Source organism: Megalobrama amblycephala, linkage group LG20 (genome assembly GCF_018812025.1).
Source record: "Megalobrama amblycephala isolate DHTTF-2021 linkage group LG20, ASM1881202v1, whole genome shotgun sequence".
Classification (NCBI taxonomy): domain Eukaryota; kingdom Metazoa; phylum Chordata; class Actinopteri; order Cypriniformes; family Xenocyprididae; genus Megalobrama; species Megalobrama amblycephala.
The window spans coordinates 11,031,990-11,055,713 of NC_063063.1; the positions used below are offsets into that span (position 1 = coordinate 11,031,990).

A 23,724-nucleotide genomic window follows, 5' to 3' on the forward strand; every position below is an offset into this window, starting at 1 on the left:
CTACTGTATAAATGAGGCAGGGTTAAATGTCCTGAGCTCACAGTGTGGGTATCCTTTGGTGACCCAGAGAGGATTTACAAGAGTGCATCTGTCAATGGATACTGTGCAAAGTCTTTCCAAGGATTTCAGAATCAATCTATCTTTTGCACATTTCTTACTGTGAGTGAGATACACTGGGAAATGTCTCAGTGAAATTAAATCTTCATATGAACAGAAGCAGGATTTTTCCCACAATGCAAGTGTCTTCAAGTATAATAAAGTTCTTATTTCTTCTTTTCAATTTTGAACTTTTTTGGAACTTTTTTTTTTTTTTTAACAATTTTAGAACTTTTGTAGCACTTCATGTTACTGCCTATATATATATATATAGAGAGAGAGAGAGAGAGAGAGAGAGAGAGAGAGAGTACTGTACTGTATACTGTGTACTGTAAAAAGACAAATACAAAGACTTGTTTTAAATGCCCAAAAGGCATTATAATGTGGCCATAATATTTAGTTTAATTAGGTAATCTTTGTCTGCTTTAAGTAAAGTGGCATAAGTCTTCTTTTAAATAGCCTTACCATATCATGAATTGGTTATATGACTCATTTGCTAACATTTTTATTGTAAATTTTAATGGTTTCAGATGAAAAGGGGTTACAATGCAGTGAGCATAGATTAGTTCAAATTTTAACATTTTGAAATAAACATAAGCCTTACAGGAAGTACTCAGATGAACAACCACCCTTTACCACTCATAAGATACTGTACAGATCTTAGATAAACAATGTAATGAGACTTATATACAATGCATAACTGTTGGGTTGTGGGGAGGCTGGAGCCTATCATTATAACTATAATCCATTATACCTTAAGTGGATATTATATGGTGTTCATTGTGTGTAAAAATATCATAAAACCACAAATAGTTTAGTGGACTATAACTGTTGTTATGATTATTCATGAAATGATACAACTCCTTTTCTCCTTATATAGACATTTTTCTTTTTTTCGAACCTTTTTGGCATAAAGTGTTCTTAAAATTAAGTCAGAAACTCTAAGGTTACTGAACTCAACTGAAACTTTTTTCTAAGACTAGCTCTCCAGGAAAACAATAAGCAAAGCATACAGTATTCCCTTAGCAAACAATAACAATATTCTTATAAAAGTCATTATTACATGAATGTTTTTGTAATACAATTTGACAAGGCAGAGGACACAACAATTTAAAGACCCATTTTTACCCATGTTTCTAAAAATTGTGTTATAATTTCTCTGTGATTCTGAAGGTCATTGTGACTGTACAGGAATGATTGCTATATGTGAAGATGAGTATGTGTGATAGATTTCTTTCGAAAATGTGTGTGTGTGTGTGTTCTCAGTGGCTGATGAGAACTGGAGGGAATGAATAGTGGGTGTGGATAAAGAGAGAAAGAGCCAGAGAAGGAGGGGTGAAGACAAATGTAACTGTCTCTGGCTCTGCCACAGTGTGTTACAGAACAACAACAAATCCATGCCGTTTTGGAGATGCGCAGCTTGTGAATTCTCCTCCGTCATGCAGGTGTACACAGCTGAGAGAGACTCACCAGGAAAGACAGAGGAGAAGGAACATAGTGGAAGTTTGCATTGACAAGGAAGGTGATTTTTTTTGTTTTTTGGTCATACATCCACTGGACTGAGGAAGTATACAGTAAGGAGTCATCATTTGCTCTTTTAGGATGCGCTCTCTCTGCTATACCTCACATCTACCCTGGCCACCCTTTCTTTGGGATGTAGTGAAGATTGATGCTTCATACAGGCTTTCCCCCTAAACATCTGCTGACTCTGGAAACCTGGCATCATGCCAGTGATGAAGGGGCTGCTGGCACCCCAGAACACTTTCCTGGACACCATTGCAACTCGTTTCGATGGCACTCGTAAGTACTGGCACAAATGCACACACACCAAACCCATGTGCACAGAGAGACAACAGTCAAGCTGAAAAAATACAGTTGGTACCTTGAAGGTGAAGGTTTTTTATTATTGTACCGTCACCAAATGATTGTGCAAAAATAATGGCTTTTTTTAAACGTGTGTCTTGGACAAACTTCTACTGTCGTAGAATCTTACTAAACAAGTCATTTGAACTGTTGACATGTTTATAACAGCTACTAGAATTATAACACATCTGGTTTAATGACCCCCTTGAGCACTGAGGTTTGATGCTGCCACAGTAGCGCAAGAGCACACGTTAATTATGTACAATGAGGCTGTGCTTTGGATCTGCGTTTAGTGCAGAGTGTTTTTGGCCTAAAAAGTGACTTACCTGATCTGACCCTTAAAAATTACTTCAGTTGAGTAACTTAATGTAGGGTGGTCATATAAATCTCTGCAGTCCCATTGCTCAAACAGCATGGTGCTAGCAATGCCAAGGTCATGGATTCTTTGGGGATTGCATGATCAGATAAAATTGAATATATTTTTAACCAAAAATATTTTTTACAGTAGCATTTTCTGTCCAAATGACAAATGTTTTTTTAATTGATTACGTTTTTACAATGGGTTGACCAGTCTTGAATGTAAATACAGATACATTTCATGAGTCCTCATATATAAAATATCTTTAAAAACATACTAAACAATGTCTTGTTAAAAATGTAAAAATGAAGAATGTTTTCTGTGATGGGTAGGTTTAGGGGTAGGGGTAGTGAATGTACAGTTTGTACAGTATAAAAACCATTACGCCTATGGAATGTCCTCACTAAGATAGCAAAACAAACCTGTGTGTGTGTGTGTGTGTTTTATTTTATTTATTTATTTATTACTGTTCATTTAACAGCTAAATTAATACTGTAAAAAAGAATTGTTGGTTTAACTTAAAAAACTTAAGTTACCGGGCTGCCTTAAAACTTTGACTTCATTGAAATTAAAAATTTGAGTTAAACGAAGACGATTGGTTTAATCAACGGAATCTCAAAATATTATGTTATCTGAACCACATTAATTATTGAAGTTGATTTGACAAAAGAAAAATTGTTGTGATAACAAATCATGAAAATATTTTTTTACAGTGAAGGCATATCATAAGCTTCAAAGTGAAAATAACTGTGTTAGCAAATAGTTATGTCATAAACGAGTCAACAGTGCTGTGCGCAAATATCTATATGCATTTCTATATATACTATACTATTGTTCTTCATACTTAATACTAAATATGTTTATATTATTTCTAAATATGTTTATACTTACTGCATCCTGTCCTGCAAGTTAATACAAGTAGTGCACAGATTCCACATACACTTGTGTGTTTGTTCTTGTTTTATCATGGGAGATAAATCGCTTGTTTTGTAGTAGCAGGAGTGCTCTTGTGGCATTAGTCTTTGAGATACATGCGTGCCATGGGAAAAGTGGATGTCAAGGGACATAGCTGTTTGTGTAATCTTTTTACCCTGAACCTTCTTAGCCACTGCAGCTAAAAGTCTGCTTATAATGATAAAACCAGGATGTGAATTTTACTCTATTGCATCGAAATATCTGTCTAATGACTAAGATTTTTAGCATTACAACAAAAAATACTTAAATATAATCATAAAGCAAAACAATTTGACACAATTTGATAACAATATTCTTCCACCACAGTCTTTATACCAAGATTATGGTCAGCCATGCAACACAAATCTGATGACATAAAAGTATAGCATGCAATCCTCCCATCTGTGCTTTCTTAACATAGTAATGAAGAAAACCCTTCACACAGCTTAAAGTACATGCAAACTTAATCTCTTCTGTTAGATAACACCTCTCTCACACAAACCTACAACACCATGTTCATGCATATTCACAGCTTCTTTTTTTAACAATATGTTATGTTACAAGATATAATTGCACTCTGCATGAGTGTTTGTTCATAACTGCTGAATTTGACCATATTAACACTGTAATTTTTTGTTTATTAAGGTGAAGCTGCTTTGCAACAATCAGTATTTTATAAAGCAATATATAAATCGATGTGACCAGTCACATAATTATAAAAGGACAAAATTAATAAGCATTTAATTAATTGCAATTGTTGTATATTTTATCACTAAATGCTCACACAATCTCAGAGCATAATCACCATGACGTTTACCAAGGTTACCAAGTGCTGGTAAAAAAGTGCAACTTTAACTTGTTGTGGTGATGCTGAAGGGTTTGAGATAGAAGATAGAAGTGGCCGTCAGGAATGTTTAGACTCTCCTCTATTGATGTGCCAAATTTCACTCTTTGGTTCCGTGGGATGCAGTTGAATCTCAATAAGAAGGCGGCATTTTATTTGCTTGTGGATTCATTTCTTCTTTCTTAATTTTACTTGTCATGTTCTTCAGACTGAAGCTTGAACTGAAGTTAACCATCTGTTTTAATTTTGACATTATGAGGAAGGTAATGGTACTGATGTTCTCTCACATGGGTCTTTGTTTCTTACAACAGTTTGAGTTGAAGAGTATAAAGACAGGTGATGTGACATTGATGTTAACTTCTCCTCTTGAGATACAAGTCCTCTGCTCTTTCCTCACAATGCTGGATGTTTCTGGGTAACAGAGCACCAGTGTACTCACAGCCCAAAATAGCTGCCCTCTTGTTGCCGTAGAGACCAGCTTCCCTGCGCAGTAGTCGCATTGAAGCTGAGCTTGTGGTACTAACCAATGACTTACTGAAAGAACTTTAGAACATCTATACTGAAGACGCTTCTCAAATGTTGATCATTTTATTTTATTGTTTATAAGACACCCCAGGTGAATAGGGTAAAAAAAACAAACTAATAGATATTACCATACTACCCCAGGTGATTGATTACATTAAAAATTGCAAAAATTTTTTGTATTACAAGTTTTCTAAAATGTAATGTTTAAATATGCAAATGAGGCGTTATCTAATTAAATGTGTGCTAATTTGCATACATTTCTAAAACACAAATCTGAATATTGGATGACGTCAGGTTCACAGTTCTCATTTAATTTTTTGGACATATTAAATTCAAAGGTTTTTACAGAAGGAATTTTAGATATCTCTTTTTATCACTCCATAAATCAGAAAAAAACTATCAATAGTCAGTAAAAAAATATTTTCACCATTTTTTTAGGAATAAAATGTTGTATAAAATCAGGCAAATTATATATAAACAAATCCCTCTGTAAAAACCTTCAGAATATAGATAGGAATAAAACTGTAAAGTTAGGTGTATATAAGTTCTGCTGAATTGGAGATTTCTGACTCAGAGCAGGAGAAAAAACTCATTTTGAGAAAACGGCCTTTAAAGATATTTACTGTAATTGAAATCTATAGATGTAAATAGATAAAGTGCTATAAAATGTACACTTAAAAGTGTATTTTGGATGTTTTCTTTCCACCAGTGTGAAAAAACACTTTATGAAAAGCCAAAAAGTGCAAAATTTCAAAATTGACAGGTGCCTGAAAAAACAGTGTTTTTGCCTGTAGTGTCTCCCCTTAATTGTATAAAATATATCATGTAGATCAGGGCTAGCTATCACAAAATTTACTCAGTGAGTATTTCTCAGGGTAGTTGAATAGGCATATACCTTACTTAACTACAAAAAACACTATTGAACATTTCCACTGTTATTGAAAAGGAAGAAATGTAGTTCATTTAACACATGTTGTCACACTATATTGGGTAATTTATCACAATAGAAGAGTGACATTAAACAGCCTTACAGTAATTATGATTAAAGGGTTAGTTCACCCAAAAATTTTGTCATTTATTACTTACCCTCATGCCATTCCAGACCCCTAAGACCTTCGTTAATCTTCGGAACACAAATTAAGATATTTTTGATTAAATCCGAATGGCTCCGTGAGGCCTTCATAGGGAGCAATGACACTTCCTCTCTCAAGATCCATAAAGGTACTAAAAACATATTTAAAACAGTTCATGTGAGTACAGTGTTTCAATATTAATATTATAAAGCAACGAGAATATTTTTGGTGCACCAAAAAAAACAAAATAACGACTTATTTAGTGATGGCCGATTTCAAAACACTGCTTCAGGAAGCTTCGGAGCGTTATGAATCAGCGTGTCGAATCAGCTGTTCAGAGCGCCAAAGTCATGTGATTTCAGCAGTTTGGCGGTTTGACACGCGATCCGAATCATAATTCCATACGCTGATTCATTATGCTCCGAAGCTTCCTGAAGCAGTGTTTTGAAATCGGCCATCACTAAATAAGTCGTTATTTTGTTTTTTTGGCACACCAAAAACATTCTCATCGCTTTATAATATTAATATTGAACCACTGTAACTCACATGAACTGATTTAAATATGTTTTTAGTACATTAATGGATCTTGAGAGAGGAAATGTCATTGCTCCCTATGGAGGCCTCACGGAGCCATCGGATTTCAACAAAAATATCTTAATTTGTGTTCCAAAGTTTAACAAAGGTCTTACGGGTGTGGAACGGCATGAGGGTGAGTAATAAATGACAGAATTTTCATTTTTGGGTGAACTATCCCTTTAATATTATTTGATAATTATAAAAAACAAAACAACCAAAAAAAAATAATGAAACAGCAAAAATGTTAAATATAGCCTATACAACATATCAAATTATTGTTTTGGGCAACAAATATTGTAATTACAATCCAAATACATTTTGGGGGCTCTGTATATTATATTAAGTAAGCAATAAAGTGTTTGTCCCTCGTCTGAATTTTGAGTTTGTGCACATTTTCATAATATTGTGTAAGTTGAGATTTTATTATAGATTGTGGTATTATATACAGTACAAAGAGTCAGGTGGTTTCAAAATCTCCCACCAGTTCATGAGTTCACACTTACATATAATCTAATAGAGTAAAAAATATGCATATTTGGCTTGCTGTCCGGGGTGAGGGCTCTGAGCTCGTAATGTGGCCTGAACCCAGAGTACTCCCCCATATCCCTGGCTGGGATAAGAAGAGATAAGAGATATGGAGGAGGGATGCTGGAACACTGTCATGGGACAGAGGTGAGTCAGCTATTTATATATAGGCCTCCTTATGCTGACTGGATAGATTATCTGAATGTTCTCCTTGTGAACTTTGTTAATGAAACATCATAAAGAGCTAATTGTGAATATAAACATCATAATTGGTTATTTTTGATTGTTTTAATTAATGAACAGATTTTATTTGGCTGCCCTGCCTTTTCTGTTTATGACCATTGGCTCTGAGCTTGATGGCTCATCTAAAATTGCATTTCTCAACTCACTCAAAAGACAATAGATTGGGACACTGCAGTTTGGGGAAACGATGCTGAGCTTTGGAGGGACTACATTTAATTTATAGAGCACTTCCATAAAGATTTGAGTCTAGTTATTATGCCTCAACTAGCTTACTGCTTTAAATATGCTTTAATATTTCATACCGTGGCAACCCAAAGTGGATGTCATGATATAGCCCTTAAAAATCTAAAGAGATGGAGTTTGAATTCTGAGTTACAAGCCGAGCTCAACTGCATAGATAAGTTTATTCAGCTATCAATTTCCCTTGACAGCCTACTTCTTTATGACCCTCATTTTGCTTCTTCACGCCCTGTCCATGCTAAGGAATCCATGTTAATCAGGCCACTCCTGTCTTAAAGCAACAGAATGACAAGGATGTCAACAAGACAAATTATATCTCTACCAAGGAGAGTGCAATCACATGCTAGCCACAAATCCAGTGATGTATCCCTTATTTAACACACCTGATTCAGATCATCAGCTCATTAGGTGAGAGCTCCGTTAACTAAACTGAGTGTGTCCGATAAGATACATACAAAATGTGCAGAGCAGTGGGTCCCCATGAACAGGATTGAAAACCACTGCCTTAGCAGCCTTGCTTGATCAGCAGAAAAGCAGGCCTTGTTCCTTGCTAAAATAAAAAATCCAGCATAAATCAGCATTAATTCCATGCTGGTCCAAGCTGGTTTATGCTGGTTAGTGCTGGTATAGTGCTTTTTTTGCTCCCCCTGCTGAAAGTAAAACTGAAACTAATTGTTTTAGTTATGAATACATAATTTGTCACTGGTAAATTGGTAAATTGTTTCAAAGCATCAAAAGAATTGTTTCCTGTTTCAAAAAATCTGTACACAATTCAGAAATCAGTTAAACATCGTACATTGTGTACATTGCAAAACAAAAGCATTTAGTGATATGAAAACCATTAAAAAAGCCTAATAAAAGCATAATCATAAGCAGTTTGTTCAATAACAGAGGTTATGAGAAGAGCTCTTTCAATGGGACAGTTAATAACAACTTGATAATAAAAGTTCAAAACTGAAAGTTGCTGTTTTTAAAGACTTTCATGCTCACTTGGGAACTCACATGTGTCAAAGCTGCCAGTCACTGATTCCAAACGTGCACATATTAATAGGTATGTCATTGCAGTCAGGAGCATGAAATATTGTAGACAATAGTGATAACTTGCACTTTCATCAACTGCTGAAAGAGAATGAATTCTACCAAAGTCAATAGCCTCAATAGCCAAGTGCCCAACTAATCACCATAATCATGACTTCAACAGACTTAAGCAACCTCTTTTGATATGTACCAAAGAAATAAAGCCAAACTGGTTTGTAATGAGTGAATATGATAATGCTGTTTTCGGATTTGTTTAATCATCCTCTGGTGAGATATTGATTTTATTTGCAGTTGGTTTCATCTAAGGCTTTGTGGCTGTAAGTCAGTTGTAGTTGTGTTTCTGCTCATCTCTTCTATTTTTTTCTGTTCTTGTTCCTCTTATCTTCAGTGATCCTGCTTGTTAACTGCAGGTGTTCATAACTAATGCTCAGTCTTCACTTTATGTACTTTATTTCACTTACTGGAACACTGATTCAGTGTTACTTTTACTCTGTATAGATTGGGACCAATTGTCAATCATGACAATTGAGCAGTGTTTGCTTAACACTGAGGATTTTACTGTGTAATAGTAAACATGTAACCAGCAACATGCATTTTTCTTTATTAAATAATTTATTAAAATTCATTTGGAAAATGGAGTTTGAAGTTTGACACTGTATTAAACTGGAGTTTGACACTGTATTAAACTGGTTCAAGTCTTTCCTCTCAGATCATAGGCCGTTTGTGTCCCTGTGGATGCAGATCCAAAGTTGGGGCAGTGCAATTTGGAGTTCCCCAGGGATCTGTTTTGAGTACCTTGCAATTTAGTATGTACATTTTTCCCCTGGGTCAACTTCTCAGATACTTGGGTCTTAAGTTTCATTTTTATGCAGACGATACCCAAATTTATATTCATTCAAAACCTGGCGATAATACGGCTGTTGCCTTTCTGGAACATTGTATCTCTGAGATAAAAATATGGATGTCTCATAATTTTGTCTCAACAGTGACAAGACTACGGTTATGCCGTTTTAATTGTTCCTTCAACGCGTTTACATTCTATGGGTGACCAGGCTTTTTCTTCTTTTTTTCCTAAACTCTGGAATGCTCTTCCCCTTGAGATCCGACATGCTGACTCTTTAAGTATTTTTAAATTTTCACTTAAAACGTATTTTTTTAGGCTAGCATACAAGTGATTTTTTTATGTATCTTTCTCTCTTAAATTTGCTCTAATATATGTTTTCTTTCTTTCTTTTTGTGTTTTATCTGTTTCTGTGAAGCGCTTTGAGATGCAACTTTTGAAAGGCGCTATATAAAAAAAAGTTTATTATTATTATATTATTAAAATTGTCTTGGTTTTCATTTGAACACACACTAAGAAAGATGATATGTAACACACACAGAAGTTTTGTTGGTCTTGCTGGGATCATACCAGCACCCAAAAGGCAACATATGCTGGTCCACCAGCACACCAGTATCCCATGCTGGGGACCAGCAAACCAGCAACCAGCATCCCATACCAGTGTCTCATACCAGCATCCCATCATGCAAAACATTCCTTATGCTGATGACCAGCAATGCTGGATTTTTCAGAAGGGTTGAATTGAATGTTAACCCTCTTTTGACAATCATTCATTACCACTACAATTTCTCTCTCATGCAACTTCAACATAAATTGACTCTGGGACTCCTACTACCTTCATTGACATCTGTCTAGTGGAAAGGCTCGGAATTGCTACTTTACCCTGTTAACTTCCCATTCAGATCATCCCTATTGACAACAGGATAAATCAGAATTGGGTAACACTTTACAATACTGGTGCACTAATATGCCTTAATTTGTGCTAATGCACAGATAATCATGTTTTAATGTATGACTCATGAAGAACTAAACCATTAATTAATGATTGCTGCATCAGCAACTAATAAAGAGTCTATCTGATTAATAGATTAAGTAATATATGAATTGCTATTAATTAAATGTTTCATGATGTATTAATTCCTTAATAACTTATTTTATTAACTAAAAGTGTAAGTTAATGTGTTAACTACCACAATGGGTTGAAGCCATGTACTTCAACTTCAAATGGTCTGCTTTAATTAATCATTAGCTAATGATCTACAAATGTATCATTATGTTATGACTTTACTTGTTGAGGCACATGACTATTAACTAATTGTTAAGTAATATGTCATTATGCTTTTGACATCTACACTAAGCCATGGATTTCAATTTCCAACCATCTACAACTGTGATTCCACTGTACCAGATGTAACCTGTAACCTTGTTGTTCATTGCACAGGGATATGTCAGGTTAAGCTTGAGGTCAAGGATTCAAAGGTGGAACACTGAGAAGATGCAGCCGGTCACTGCTATTTCGTAACACTGTGTCTAGACTGGACAAAGAGAATAGAACCCATTATAATCAGTGATAGTGATGCTACACTGGATGCGGCACAACGCAACACAACAAAATGTCACTTCTGTTATGAAGGACAAATGGACACGCAATGGTCTGTCATGTCCAGTGTAGACAGCTGTTGCGGCATTACGCAATAATGGTCGCATCCAGTTTAAACACAGTGGAACATCAATCTGTAGTTAAGATTCTGATGTGCTGATATTTGTGTGCAGACCAACTTACCCATCCTTCAAACACATTCTCTGTCATTACACTCACTGCATGTGCAACTGTCAAAACCCATTGATGACATATTACTTAACAATTAGTTAATAGTCATGTTCCTCAACAAGTCATAACCAGTGGCGTACCGCATGTCTGTGAGGCCCCCCGCAAATAATGAGATGAGGCCCCTCCCACGAGCAGTGATGTCATGTGTTAAAATCTGTTGTGCACCTGAGTCCGTCTCCCCCCCAGTTCACAAAAACTGATTTAACAGTGAATCATGTGGTGAATTATCATTGCATTGATTAATTTGATGTTATTATTGAATAATATTATTTATGCTATATAATGTTTAGTGATTTTGATATCGCAGACTAAAATCCAGGCAGGAATAAATATTTAAGCTAATTTACGAACGTGGAGGCAAAAGTGCCGCGGGTCCGATTTTAGTTACTTTAGAAATAGCAGGAGGATCCTTCACAGCAATAATTCACAAACATCAGTTATAGCCCCCGAGGAACAAATTTTATTTAACAGTAAGCTCAATAAAGTAAATGTAATGGCCAACACATCTCAGTTTAAACACTGGCCTATAAGCATCGCAAATTGTAGAGAAGAAATTATACAAGAAAATGTCATGCCTCGCAGTAAAAAAAAAAAAAGAATAGTAAAAGAACTAGGAGAAAAAACTTTAAAAGAACAACTCTATCAGTTATAGGCCTATGCTCTATTCTATATATCAGCTATATGCTGTATTTTGAGAAAAACTAACTTTATATACATCTTAAAATACCAACTTTTGAGGATTAACTTGTTTATTCTTTTTATCAACTGACTACCACACACAAAAAAGCAAACACTCTACCGAATCCTTTGCGCTCTCCGAGTGTTTTGATGCGCAAAGTCTTTCACTGCTGCTTTAATGTCGTTACGAGCATGAGCATTCTCAATACTCAAAAGAGCTAAACTGGACAGTCTTTCTTGTGGCATTGTGGTCCGGAGAAATGTAGCCTACATCAAGAGCTCATGTGCACGAGAGCCAAGAGAACTGATAACAGCAGCAACGAGCACTGGCCATAATTTCAAAAACACAGACCTACGAATTTCTTATCGAATGGAGATGTTTCTTTCTTTCAGGTACAATTATTCGCTGAGTTTAAGTTAATTTTCACTTCACGTTTCAAAAGAGACGTTTAAGAAAGATTCTCGCAGAGAAAGCTGAAAGCGCACCCTGTTTTGTATTTATTTTATTTTACAAAAATACAAGGTTTTGTTGTTATTGTGAGTGTATCAGTACACAAATAAAAGTAGACCATTTGTAGTTTTGCACTAATCTAAAGTCTATTTTAAGTTGTTTCAGCTGTCATGAGGAAACAATCCATCAGAGCGCGCCGGCGCGTTCGTCGACCAGAGGGATAAAAATGTAGCCAATTTAGTTTCATATTTATATTTAAATATTGAGCTATAGCCTTATATTATTTTTTTTAAATTTCACCTATTATGAAAAGTGAATAGCCTAGCATGATGGATGCGCAATGTCGGGAGACATGCAGCGGGTCAGACATGAGTTTGACCGCTTCATTAAGTTTTGTTTTATAGTAAGTCTTTCTTTAAAGTGAATTTCGTTGTGTAGAAATTGTATCTTAATTTCAACGGCCATTCTGCACCTGCGTGAGATGAAATGCCTTTCCGTACCAGCAGGTGGCAGTATCTGAACAGCCAATCAGAATGATCAGATGGCCTGACGGACCGATCTCCGAGCTCCATCAACCAATTGCCTATATTTAATAATTAGGAAGAAAACCAAAACGTCGGGTGTGGAATGGATTGAAGTGCGTAACAAACGAACTTTCCGCGGCCTTTGAATAAGCAATAGACGTATTTCTGTTTTTATTAAATTTCTTAAATACATGTCTTTATTACTTAATTAATTGATAAGATATTTTTGGTCTAACAATATATTTTAGCTGGTCTAAATTTTAAGTTAGACACAAATTTGCGTAGGCCAATACAAGGTTCCCTTCTAGACAAGCGCGTAAAATTGCTGTTTCGGCCGCAAATTTTAGATCGGTGCATCAAATGATAAAGGCCTGAACTAAATTCATGTATTTAAATAAAAGAATAAAGAAATAACTAGACTTATTGGCTAGGCTACATTTGTAGAAGAACTTCAGACATTCCGGTAGCTGAGCAGAGCTGGCGATGGGGTAAATACGTTTGGGCAATATACAATAATAATAATAATATTAATAATAACAACAATAATAATGTCTCAGCAAAGACCGAACACATATTTATTTGTCTGACTCATGTCCGCTAACAGTAGGCTAACATAGCGCATCAAAGCTTGCTGTTGGCTACCTACAAACGGCGATGGAAACAACAGTGAATTTTTCCCCCTTTTGTGATAATTTAGGACTATTTTTTATGATCTTCTGCTTGCATTTTTGGGCTTCAGTTAGATCATTATTTTAATCTTTAGTCATTTGAGTTCAGTTCTAAAAAAAGCAAAGGCTATGTAGCAAATAGGTGAATCTGCCGGGGCCCATCATAGGGTGGGGGCCCCCACGCACCGCGGGGGCTGCGGGGGTGTCCCGTACGCCCCTGGTCATAACATAATGATACATTTTCAAATCATTAGTTAATGATTAATTAAAGCAGACAACTGAAAGTTGAAGTACATGGCTTCAACCCATTGTGGTAGTTAACACATTAATTTACACTTTTAGGTAATAAAATATGTTATTAAGGAATTAATACATTATGACACATTTAATTAATAACACTTCATATATTACTTAATCTATTAATCATATAGAATCTTTATTAGTTGCTGATGCAGTAATCATTAATTAATGGTTTAGTTCTTCATGAGTCATACATTAAAACATGATTATCTGTGCATTAGTTAAGAATGAATTAATGCATATTAGTGCACTAGTATTGTAAAGTGTTACCGAGAATTCTCTAGTACAAGCCATAACATCTGTCATTAAACTTAAAATTGTCCTTCTCCACAAGGAACAAATATAGTTCTACATAGTCCAATTACTCAGAAATAAAATAATGTTTTAGGATACCCTTGGCTAGCCCTCCACAATCCTGAGATGGACTGAAGGAGAGCTCCATCAGTGATTTAGTCACTGTTTCAGTCACTGCCTCCAACATTTCCCATTTCTGCCATGTTGTCCTATGTACACTGAGAGCCCTAAACACAACCAGACAGTAACCATACTAGCTTGCCATCAGGACCTCTCGGAAGCCTCAAGTAAAACCAAGGCTTCACAATGTCTTCAACCTAGACCATGGGACTGTGCCATAAATCTATTCCCAGCGAGGGGGTTCAGAGGTTTGAGTTGGGGCTGAGGGATTCGTGGGCCAAAATGAAGCTGATGACTGGGAAGCCCCAGGCCGATCCGTGCAGATGGGCAGCATCACTGGAGGAGCTGAAGGGCTGACTTTGGATGACTTTGGCAGCAGAGGAGGTAGAGGGAGTCTGGGCAGGACCATCTGCGATGTAGGAGACTTGGATCTGGGCAGAGCCAATGGTGATGAAGGAGACTTCATGCCTGATGATGAAGACATGATGCTGGACGGCAAAAACCTGGTGCAAGATGGCAAAGACTTAGTGCTGGGCTGAACCAGCGTAGACAAAGATGACTTGGAGCTGGGCTGAACCAGTGGTGAGGAAGACAACTTGGATCTGGGCTTAACCATTGATGAGTGAGACAACTTGTAACTGGGCTTGACTAGTGATGAAGAAGATGATTTGGAACTGGGCTTAACCAGCAATGACTGAGACGACTTAGAACTGGACTTAACTAGCGATGACTGAGATGACTTAGAACTGGGCTTAACCAGCAATGATGAGGACGACTCGGAACAATGCTGTACCAGCAATGGCAAAGACAACTTGGAACTGGGCTGAACCAGCAGAGACAAAGAAGACTTGGAACTGGATGGAACCAGCCAAGACTGTAAACCAGCAAATATTTCCTCATCCAGCTCATTAAATACTAATTCCAATGAGCTCCACTTTTAATTATGCACCTCAGGAATGGGAGTGTGGGCAGAACTCCAATCGATGCTGATGAACTCCACCAATATGGCCTTGACACCTGGACAGACTCCAGGTTAGGCTCAGGCTCTGGGACATAAATAGCCTCTGGCAATCATTTGGCTTTTGCTTCGTGGTGGGCTCTGGCTGTTTTTCTGCAGGCATGGCTGAGAGCTGACTGGGCTCTGGGTCCGGAATGGGGCTGGCAATGTCTTCCTCATTGGGGCAGGCAGTGAGCAGTGAGTCACAGTGAACCAGCACCCACTCCACATATTGTGCAAAGCTCTCTCGAGAACCTTCGATGGGCAGGTGTACCTTTAACCACTCGTTAAAGCTGGTGTTGTAAAATACGCAGAGAGGGTGGTCAGGATAGTGAGTGAGGCACGCAAGATCTAGGAAATTCCTTGTGTGATCCACAAATACCAGAAAATATGTCATGTAAATAGACGAGTGGTCCAATGCAAAGACCACAAATTGGGGAGATTTGGAAACTATAAAACAGTACAGCAACAATACTGCACAAAACACAATACTCACAACTAGCTTTATAATGTCTTCCAAAACATTAATAATCCTGATCACTTTTTTGTCTCTCAGACAGCAACTTCCTCCTTGGGAATGCTCAGGGTCACCGTGGCTATCCCATTGTATACTGTTCCGATGGATTCTGTGAGTTGACGGGGTTCGGACGAACAGAGGTGATGCAGAAGAACTGCAGGTGTCATTTCCTATATGGCTCGGCCACTAGTGAGCAGGTTACTCAGGGTGTGGAGAAAGCTCTGGAGGGCAAGGAGGAGTACCAGGCTGAGGTGCAGTTCTACAAGAAGAATGGTAATAATACTGTACTAACTTCAATTGACAACTAATATATATATTAGGTGATCATGGTAAGAATTATGCATCTAATTTTGGTCATATCACCCACCTATAAGCAGTTTCATCAAGAAGTTAGTTGAAAGTCATGCTTTTATCCTTTAAGGCAGGAACACACCAAGCCGATGGTCAGCCGTAGGGCAGTTTTTCTTTGTCGGCCGACTAAGTTTTCTCAGTGTGTTCCACATCGTCGGCTGAAGTTGGTCCTCGTCGGCTTATTTTCAGCCGATTTGACATGTTGAATCGGCGTCGGAGCTCGGAGATCGGTCCGTCAGGCCATCTGATCATTCTGATTGGCTGTTCAGATACTGCCACCTGCTGGTACGGAAAGGCATTTCATCTCACGCAGGTGCAGAATGGACGTGCTACTTGGCCGTCGGCTGTTGAGTGTTGGTTTGGTGTGTCAGGCCAACTTTGGACACAGACGCTGCCGACGTGAGCCAACCCCACAGTCTGCTTTCGTCACCACTAGTTTGTCAGCATCGGCTTGGTGTGTCCCGGCCTTTAAGGCAGGAACACACCAAGCCGACACTCGGCCGTCGGGCAGTTTTTCTTCGTCGGCCGACTAAGTTTTCTCAGTGTGTTCCGCACCGTCGGCTGAAGTTGGTCCTCGTCTGCTTTTTTTCGGCCGATTCGAAATGTTGAATCAGCGTTGGAGCTTGTCGGTCCGTCGGGCCATCTGATCATTCTGATTGGCTGTTCAGCTACTGCCGCCTGCTGGTTCGGAAAGGCGCAGAACTGACGTGCTACTTGGCCATCAGCTGTTTAGCATCGGTTTGGTGTGTCAGGGACACTTTGGACACAGACGCTGCCGACGTGAGCCAACCCCGCAGTCTGCTTTCGTCGCCACTAGTTCGCCGGCATCGGCTTGGCGTGTTCTGGACTTTAGGTCTTGTCTTTTTAAGCAATATCAAGTCAGTCAGGTTTATTTATAGCACTTTTCACAATACACATTGTTTCAAAAAAGCTTTACAGATTGGATTATTATATTGTGATATGTATCATTAGATTTATTACTATGATAGAAAATCACCCGTCTTGTTTGAGAAACCAGGCTATATTGGGGGGCCAGTTCTCTTCTCTCTATAGAATTTAAACATAATGTCAATATTAGCTAGCTATGTTACTATATTGTTTGGACTGTAAGAGTTAAGTCTTTGAGATTTGTCCCAGATTTACAGGTAGCCATAATCTGTGTGTAACTCTTCTTTTTGATATGTTATCACAGGAAGTTCGTTCTGGTGTCTGTTGGACATTGTGCCCATTAAAAATGAGAAGGGGGAGATGGTGCTTTTTCTCTTTTCATTCAAGGATATCACAGAAACATATGACAAGAGCCATCACAGCAGCAGAACAGATGGTACTGTCTTCACCCCCCAAAAAACAAAAACAAAAAAAAACATTATTCTCACTAGTTTTTTTAAATGTTGACAAAATGAATAGCCTAGAAAATGGTTATTTTGTTATCAACGCTTATCATTGTTTTTGACATTTGATAAGAAATAGCGATTTTAAAGACTAGAGGGCACATGTACTGTATAATGAAAATACAGTAAGATCAAACTAAAAATTATAAAGTGAAAAAAAAAAAACATTTAAGATACCATATGATCTAATAAAATCAATGTTTTATATAGTCTTCCCAAATTGGTGGTTGCATCTACACACTGCTAAAACACATGGAACATAACTCATGGACACACTGGCACAATCTTACATAAGTTAGACAGATTTAAATATGTTTATAATTTGTAACCTGTCTTGGCTATTAAGGCTATTTTAATTTTGTGCAGATAATAAGCCATACAACAGGACCACTGGAAACTCTCATATTAGTAAAGCCAGAAGGAGGGGTCACACCATGATTTACCAGCTAACCAGCCAGTTTACCCGTGACAGCAAAAATGACGTCGGCCTAAGTCGGGTGAGTACACGTATGAACTACTTATTAAAACTCTGAAACTCTCCACCAAGTTGGTATCTTACTTTTTCTGTTTTACCACTTACTGTAAAAGCTTGGGATCTGTGCAGAATCCCATTTTCCAGTGACATTTTGACTTGTTGTTCAAACAGTGTGAAAGGCGCAGGCCAGAAGTATATAGGATGTCTAATTCTCCATGTCACATGGGAATGGTGGAACAGGAGGCCAGACTGGCAGGTCACACTTCCGATCACTCCTGGTAACAGATGGCCATGTTTTCAGCTCAGCTTCGCTCTCAGCAGAGCCACCTGGCTTCATTCTATCACACTCCAACTGACTGAGAGAAAAATAGGCAAACAAAAGCATCATGAGCCGGGCTCAACAATAAGGATTTTTGGCCCAGTTGTTCATGAATGTGCCTGCCAATATATTTTCATTGGCCCCATAAATAAATAATACATTTTTGTCTTAGCAACATGCTAGTGTCAGAAATTTTATGTAGTTTTCAATAAATAATCTGCAAATAAAGCTGGAAATTCTATAGCTAAAATGTAACTACATGACAGCTATAAATTCATAAACATTTCATACTCTTGACGGCTCATTAATGTTTATAATACATTAATGTCTTATTGTTTAATTAATAATAGAAATGTCTTTTTTGGCTGAACTAACCCTTTAAGTGTAATCACGGTTGCTTTGCAAGGAAGTGCAGCTTTGAGTTAAATAAGCTTAAAGGTTGCTTAACATATCTTTCAACCCATTGACAAAATTAAACTTAATTAAATTAAAGACACACTTAACATTAAAGTCCCATTGTGGTAAAAATCAAGTTTTTAATGTTTATATGTCTATGTAGTGTTTTTAATATGGTTTAAGACAAACCATGTGCAAATTCATAAGTCAACACCATTGCTGAGTATTTTCTATTTAAAACTGCAGTCTCAAACCCGCGGTTTAAAATCGCTGGTGTTTCTGACGTCACAAACTACCTTGTAACCAATCATGTCAACGAGCCGGCGTGCTTTAGCATATCATTAACCATGACCGCTCTGAAGCAGGAGGGTCTCAAGGGAATAGCCTATATCCCGGTATATTTTTCTGTTGATATAAAAAAAAATCGGGTAGATTTGGCAATATAGTGGGTGTATTATGTATATAACGATTTGAAGAGTTTGGTTCCAAAACGCTATAAATCCATTTTGATTAATCTGAGTAAAAATGTGTTTTCTTTACCAAGAAGGTGGCAAGATGAAAACCACTATTTTCTGTTTCAAACATTCACATAGCATCTTTTGGTTATAAAAACATTAAACATTCAAATCTAGATTTTGATTTTCAAAGGTTTATTATAAAAACGGATTATTTTTTTCCCCAAAATGCAATAAATCCATAAAACGTTTTTTTCTTTTCTTTTTTTTTTTCAAAATGCAATTAATCCATCAATATAAAAGTTATTTTTCATATTGAAAATACACAAAGTAAATTAAGTTGATTCACATATATGACAGCCTCTGAACTTTGTCAATACTAATCTTATATACAGGCATTTGACTAAAAATACATTAAGTCGTTGCTCCCAAAATGAATTCAACGAGTAATCTCGTTAATGTTATAAACGAATGATGTCTCCGTTTGTCATTACCGATTAAAGAGTATCTGGCGCCACCGCACGGTTAAAATAAACACATTTACCGAGTACATTGGTATTAAAAACGGTTCATGATTCAGTTTTGGGGACCGTGACATAAGTTTGATGCTGTCGTGGAACAAGCAACAGCCGGCATTTTCCTCCTCCCGACTCGAGTGGCTCATGTTCTTAATCTCCTCACGTAAATGATTACATTTCAATGACTTACATTTCTTCCCCACCGCAGAAACCACCACAAGTTCATCAATGCCGTCAAAATGATTAATTTTTCTGTTTTTGATGATAACAAAGTACAAAGCAGGGGTGCGTTTCCCGAAAGCATCGTTGGTGAACCATGGTCGTAAGTCCCATTGACTAGGAACGACGGAACTGTCGGGTGTGTTCAGAGCGCCGCCATTACTGTTTACAGTGGGTGGAGTGGTGCGCTGTGATTGGTTGAGCGGATATATCGTATTCTGCAGAGAAGACTGGCGTTTGTCGCGTTTTGGAAAGAAAAGGAGAAAACATGACAGAATAAAACGACGGATATCGCATTTTGCGCAAAATTAATGACTGACTTTTCAATACCAATACAATAGATACAATCCTGATTTTGGCGAAAACTCAATTTTAAAAAAATGCGTTTATCGCGTTTTGGAACCAAACTCTTTATTTTATGATGAACTATATGCCTTTCTCCACTGACGTTAAGGTGTTCAAAGCGTTTCAAAGGATACTGATTTTTAGACGACAACTGTCTGATTCGCGAACGGGAACATGGTTTGTGTAACATTAGCAACACATTATTAGCTGTTTGATAATGTAGTCAAGCAAAAGGCTAATCGTATGAATTACCGTTATGTGTCCGGCATTGTAAAAAGCGATACCATTGTGCAGGGTTTACCTCAGTAAATAAGGCAAGGGTTTAGAGTTACATTCAAGCTATTTTAAGGCATGAAGATGTTTTTTTTACACATGATTTTTTTTTTTTTTTTTTTTAATCTGTCATTTTGGTGATCAAAGATGATTTTAAGGGATAAAATTGACTACAGGGGGACTTTAAGAAAAGATTTTGTGAATTTAGGGTTCTAGACTATAGTTCACTATATTAAATGAATATTGTCAGAATCCCAGTGCTTCAGAGTATTTAAAGGCATGAGGCACTGATGTGTGTTCAGCTACATCAAGGGTCTGTTCTTTAATCTTAATGAAGAGTGTGGCAGATGAGAGCATGGTGGATTAGAAACCACTTGATTTGCTGCCTCAAACTAATCCTGACCAAAAACCATGAGCTTGGCCCTTGCCCTGACCCATGTGATGTAAAAGTTAAATTAAAGAAACACCAAATCTGTGAAGTGATGTCCCTGCAAGTGAAGATTAAATGTAGTTTCCTGTTATTTAATGAATAAGATTATTCTGTCAGTTCTGCTTTTCTATTCTTTCAAAGGTCAAAGATACTTACTGTTCAGAATTTTCTAAGACGGTATGGCAGTAAGTCATTTTTGAGACATTTGAAAACAATAATTAGGCATTCATTTCTGCATAATAATCAAGTGACAGCATAAGAAGTCTACAGGCAAAAAAGTATTTTACACTTGCATTAAAATATTTAATAATGCATTAGTATTTTAGTATTGGCATATATGCTGTATAAAAGTACTTCAGTTAATGTGGTTTCAACAAACTTTCACTGGGGAAACATGAGAAGCAAGAGACTTCAGCAAAACTTCATTTAATCTCACAGCTGGTTTACAGACGTTGAGATATGAGAGCTCATCTGTGGCTTTCTTTCTCTCCTCAGGACATATTTGAAAAACCGTCCCTGCCTGAGTATAAAGTGGCAGCAGTCCAGAAGTCTCGATTCATCCTGCTGCATTACAGTGTGTCCAAGGCATTGTGGGATTGGATGATTCTGCTGGCTACATTCTATGTTGCTGTGACCGTGCCGTACAATGTGTGTTTCACACCTTACAGCGATCTGGAGGCTGCAGGCAGGAGCACGATAGTTAGCGACATCGCAGTGGAAATGCTTTTTATTCTGGGTGAGTTTACTAAAAAAAAAAAAGCACGAATTTGAACTACAAAACATTTAAATGACCTTGTAGCATCAGCGCATCAAACTTCAGTCATCACCAGTTATATATGAAGAGTTTGTTGTGTTGGGCTATAATGACTCTCATTCTAAGAATATGATGCAAGAACTTGGTTGAATGTTGCATTCCAATTGTTTTCTCAATATATCAGGCATATATTAGCAAAACAAAAAATGTGCCTCAAAAGAGAAAAATTAAATAAAATGTGACTTCCAAAATGAGACTTCGAAGCAAATGTCATTAACCTTCCTTCTCTTTCAGACATCATTCTTAACTTTCGCACCACCTACGTGAGTCAATCAGGGCAGGTGGTGTACGAGTCTCGCTCCATCTGCCTGCATTATGCTACCACGTGGTTCTTTGTGGATCTGGTGGCCGCGCTGCCCTTTGACCTGCTCTATGCATTTAACGTTACTGTTGTAAGTTCCAATGTGTGATTGTAGAAACTACTGTAGAATCGTATGGCTTATTTAAAACAGTGGAAAGGAGAGAGTATCATGATTCAAATAAGAGGTACTTTACAAAAAAAGTTCTGTGGTGGTACCATGATCTATTTATATGCAATGGTACAGAATGATAACCTTGTTCATTTATCATGATATTCCATTTTTATATATAATTAAAGCAAATTATGTGATTACAAGTTATTAATATTTACATATTAAGGCTATTGACTCACCATATATGTTTGTGCTTGTTCTCTAGACATCTCTAGTGCACCTGCTGAAAACTGTGCGATTGTTGCGTCTGTTAAGACTGCTGCAGAAGTTGGACAGATATTCGCAGTACAGCGCCATGGTGCTAACACTGCTCATGTCAATGTTTGCTCTGCTGGCTCACTGGATGGCCTGCATCTGGTATATCATCGGGCGCAAAGAGATGGAGACCAATGCCAATGGAGCCTGGGACATTGGTGAGATATTCACACACTCTGATCTGTCAAATAAATCTTTGAAAGAGCTTACTGGTGCTCTGCTCAGGTTATATAATGGGATGTCTGAATAGAAAAACCACTCAATCAGAGCAAGTCTCATAGAGCCAAATAGGAAGAGACCGTCTGGCCAATGTGTAAAATTACCTTTTTGTATCTTTACATGCTGTTTTGGGGCAATGTTCATTAGTTAAAAAACGCAAAAAGATCAGTGTGGAATTGCACACACAATACAGAAAACATAAACATTATTTTCTTTGAATAGTGTGGATACAATAACTCAAAGTGAAATATAGTTCTGCCGTATGCGCTACATGATTTGCTACTTAGTGCTTGAAACAAAACTCTGAGTACCTTTTAAAGATTGATTTGAATATCCTGACCAACTTCGACAAATCCAGTGATTAGCTCTTCCTCAGAAGTACTTGTGGTAGCACCTCGGTTCCATCTAAACATGACAGACTGATAAAAACAGCCCCTTTTTGTGCCCCTGATTCCCAGAATTTGCACCACCCAATCAGATTGGAACTGGCCATTGCAAACAGTGTGGAGGGAGGAGGTTTACAGCTGTTGGTAGACATCGCTCTTACAGACCCAATAATACTGAGGTCCCTTTTTAAAAACTCCTCAAACAGTTCTTCTTACAGCTTGGTACAGCAGTAAATTTCACATCCAAAATGCACTAAAATGCATGTTGTCTTATTTTGTTTTGTATTATGTTAGATTTTGAACTTAAGTTTACCAGTTTTAAAATAAGCATGTAATTTTGCAAACTGGTCCTGTGGGTACATAGAATTTTGGTGGTGGTTGTGTCTGAGTGAGAAAAAAATTCATGTTATTTGAAAGATGAAGTTATTGAAATGTATTTTGTGCCAAACAAATGGAAGATTATCCACAGTTTAGCCCACATAGACTGCTGTTGTGCTCATTGTGTGAAGAATTTTGAAAAAGTATTGAGAAAGGGGTCTTAAAGATTTAAAAAACTGTAAAATGTCCAACTCTACTCAGTGACTATGTGAGCGGATTTCACAGTCGAAGAGCATGCAAGCTATTCATCTGTTTTTGGCATGTATGAAGCTGGGGAAGAGTGCCTTGGAGCTGTGTCTGCCATCACGCCATAGGGGACTTTTGCACATGGGATGTCTTCTGGCTAAAACACAAGTAGTTCAGTTCACAGTAAATGCTGCCCCACACAAAATGTGCACTCAATCTGAGTCATAATATACATTTGGGTACGCAACGTAAAAGGTTCATTTTTCCCATTCATATCGTTCCAAG

General features: G+C 37.3%; 1 protein-coding gene across 5 annotated transcripts in view; it reads left to right on the plus strand.

Moving 5' to 3' along the window:
* Window positions 1-532: 532 nt before the first annotated feature.
* The window catches only part of kcnh4b (potassium voltage-gated channel, subfamily H (eag-related), member 4b), a 39,160-nt gene continuing 15,968 nt past the window's right edge, over window positions 533-23,724 (plus strand). For 3 of the 5 annotated variants that reach the window (XR_007181913.1, XR_007181914.1, XM_048170773.1), the window contains exons 1-7: window positions 533-1,896; window positions 15,596-15,829; window positions 17,100-17,231; window positions 17,665-17,795; window positions 21,224-21,464; window positions 21,777-21,934; window positions 22,221-22,428. Coding sequence is in view for 1 of the 5 variants with exons in the window: in XM_048170773.1 (XP_048026730.1) it covers window positions 1,821-1,896; window positions 15,596-15,829; window positions 17,100-17,231; window positions 17,665-17,795; window positions 21,224-21,464; window positions 21,777-21,934; window positions 22,221-22,428 (1,180 nt within the window). In the remaining 4 variants the exon portion in view is untranslated. Of the gene's footprint in view, window positions 1,897-15,595; window positions 15,830-17,099; window positions 17,232-17,664; window positions 17,796-19,912; window positions 20,203-21,223; window positions 21,465-21,776; window positions 21,935-22,220; window positions 22,429-23,724 lie in introns of those variants that run through there. The other 2 variants (XR_007181915.1, XR_007181916.1) reach the window with 2 other exon arrangements.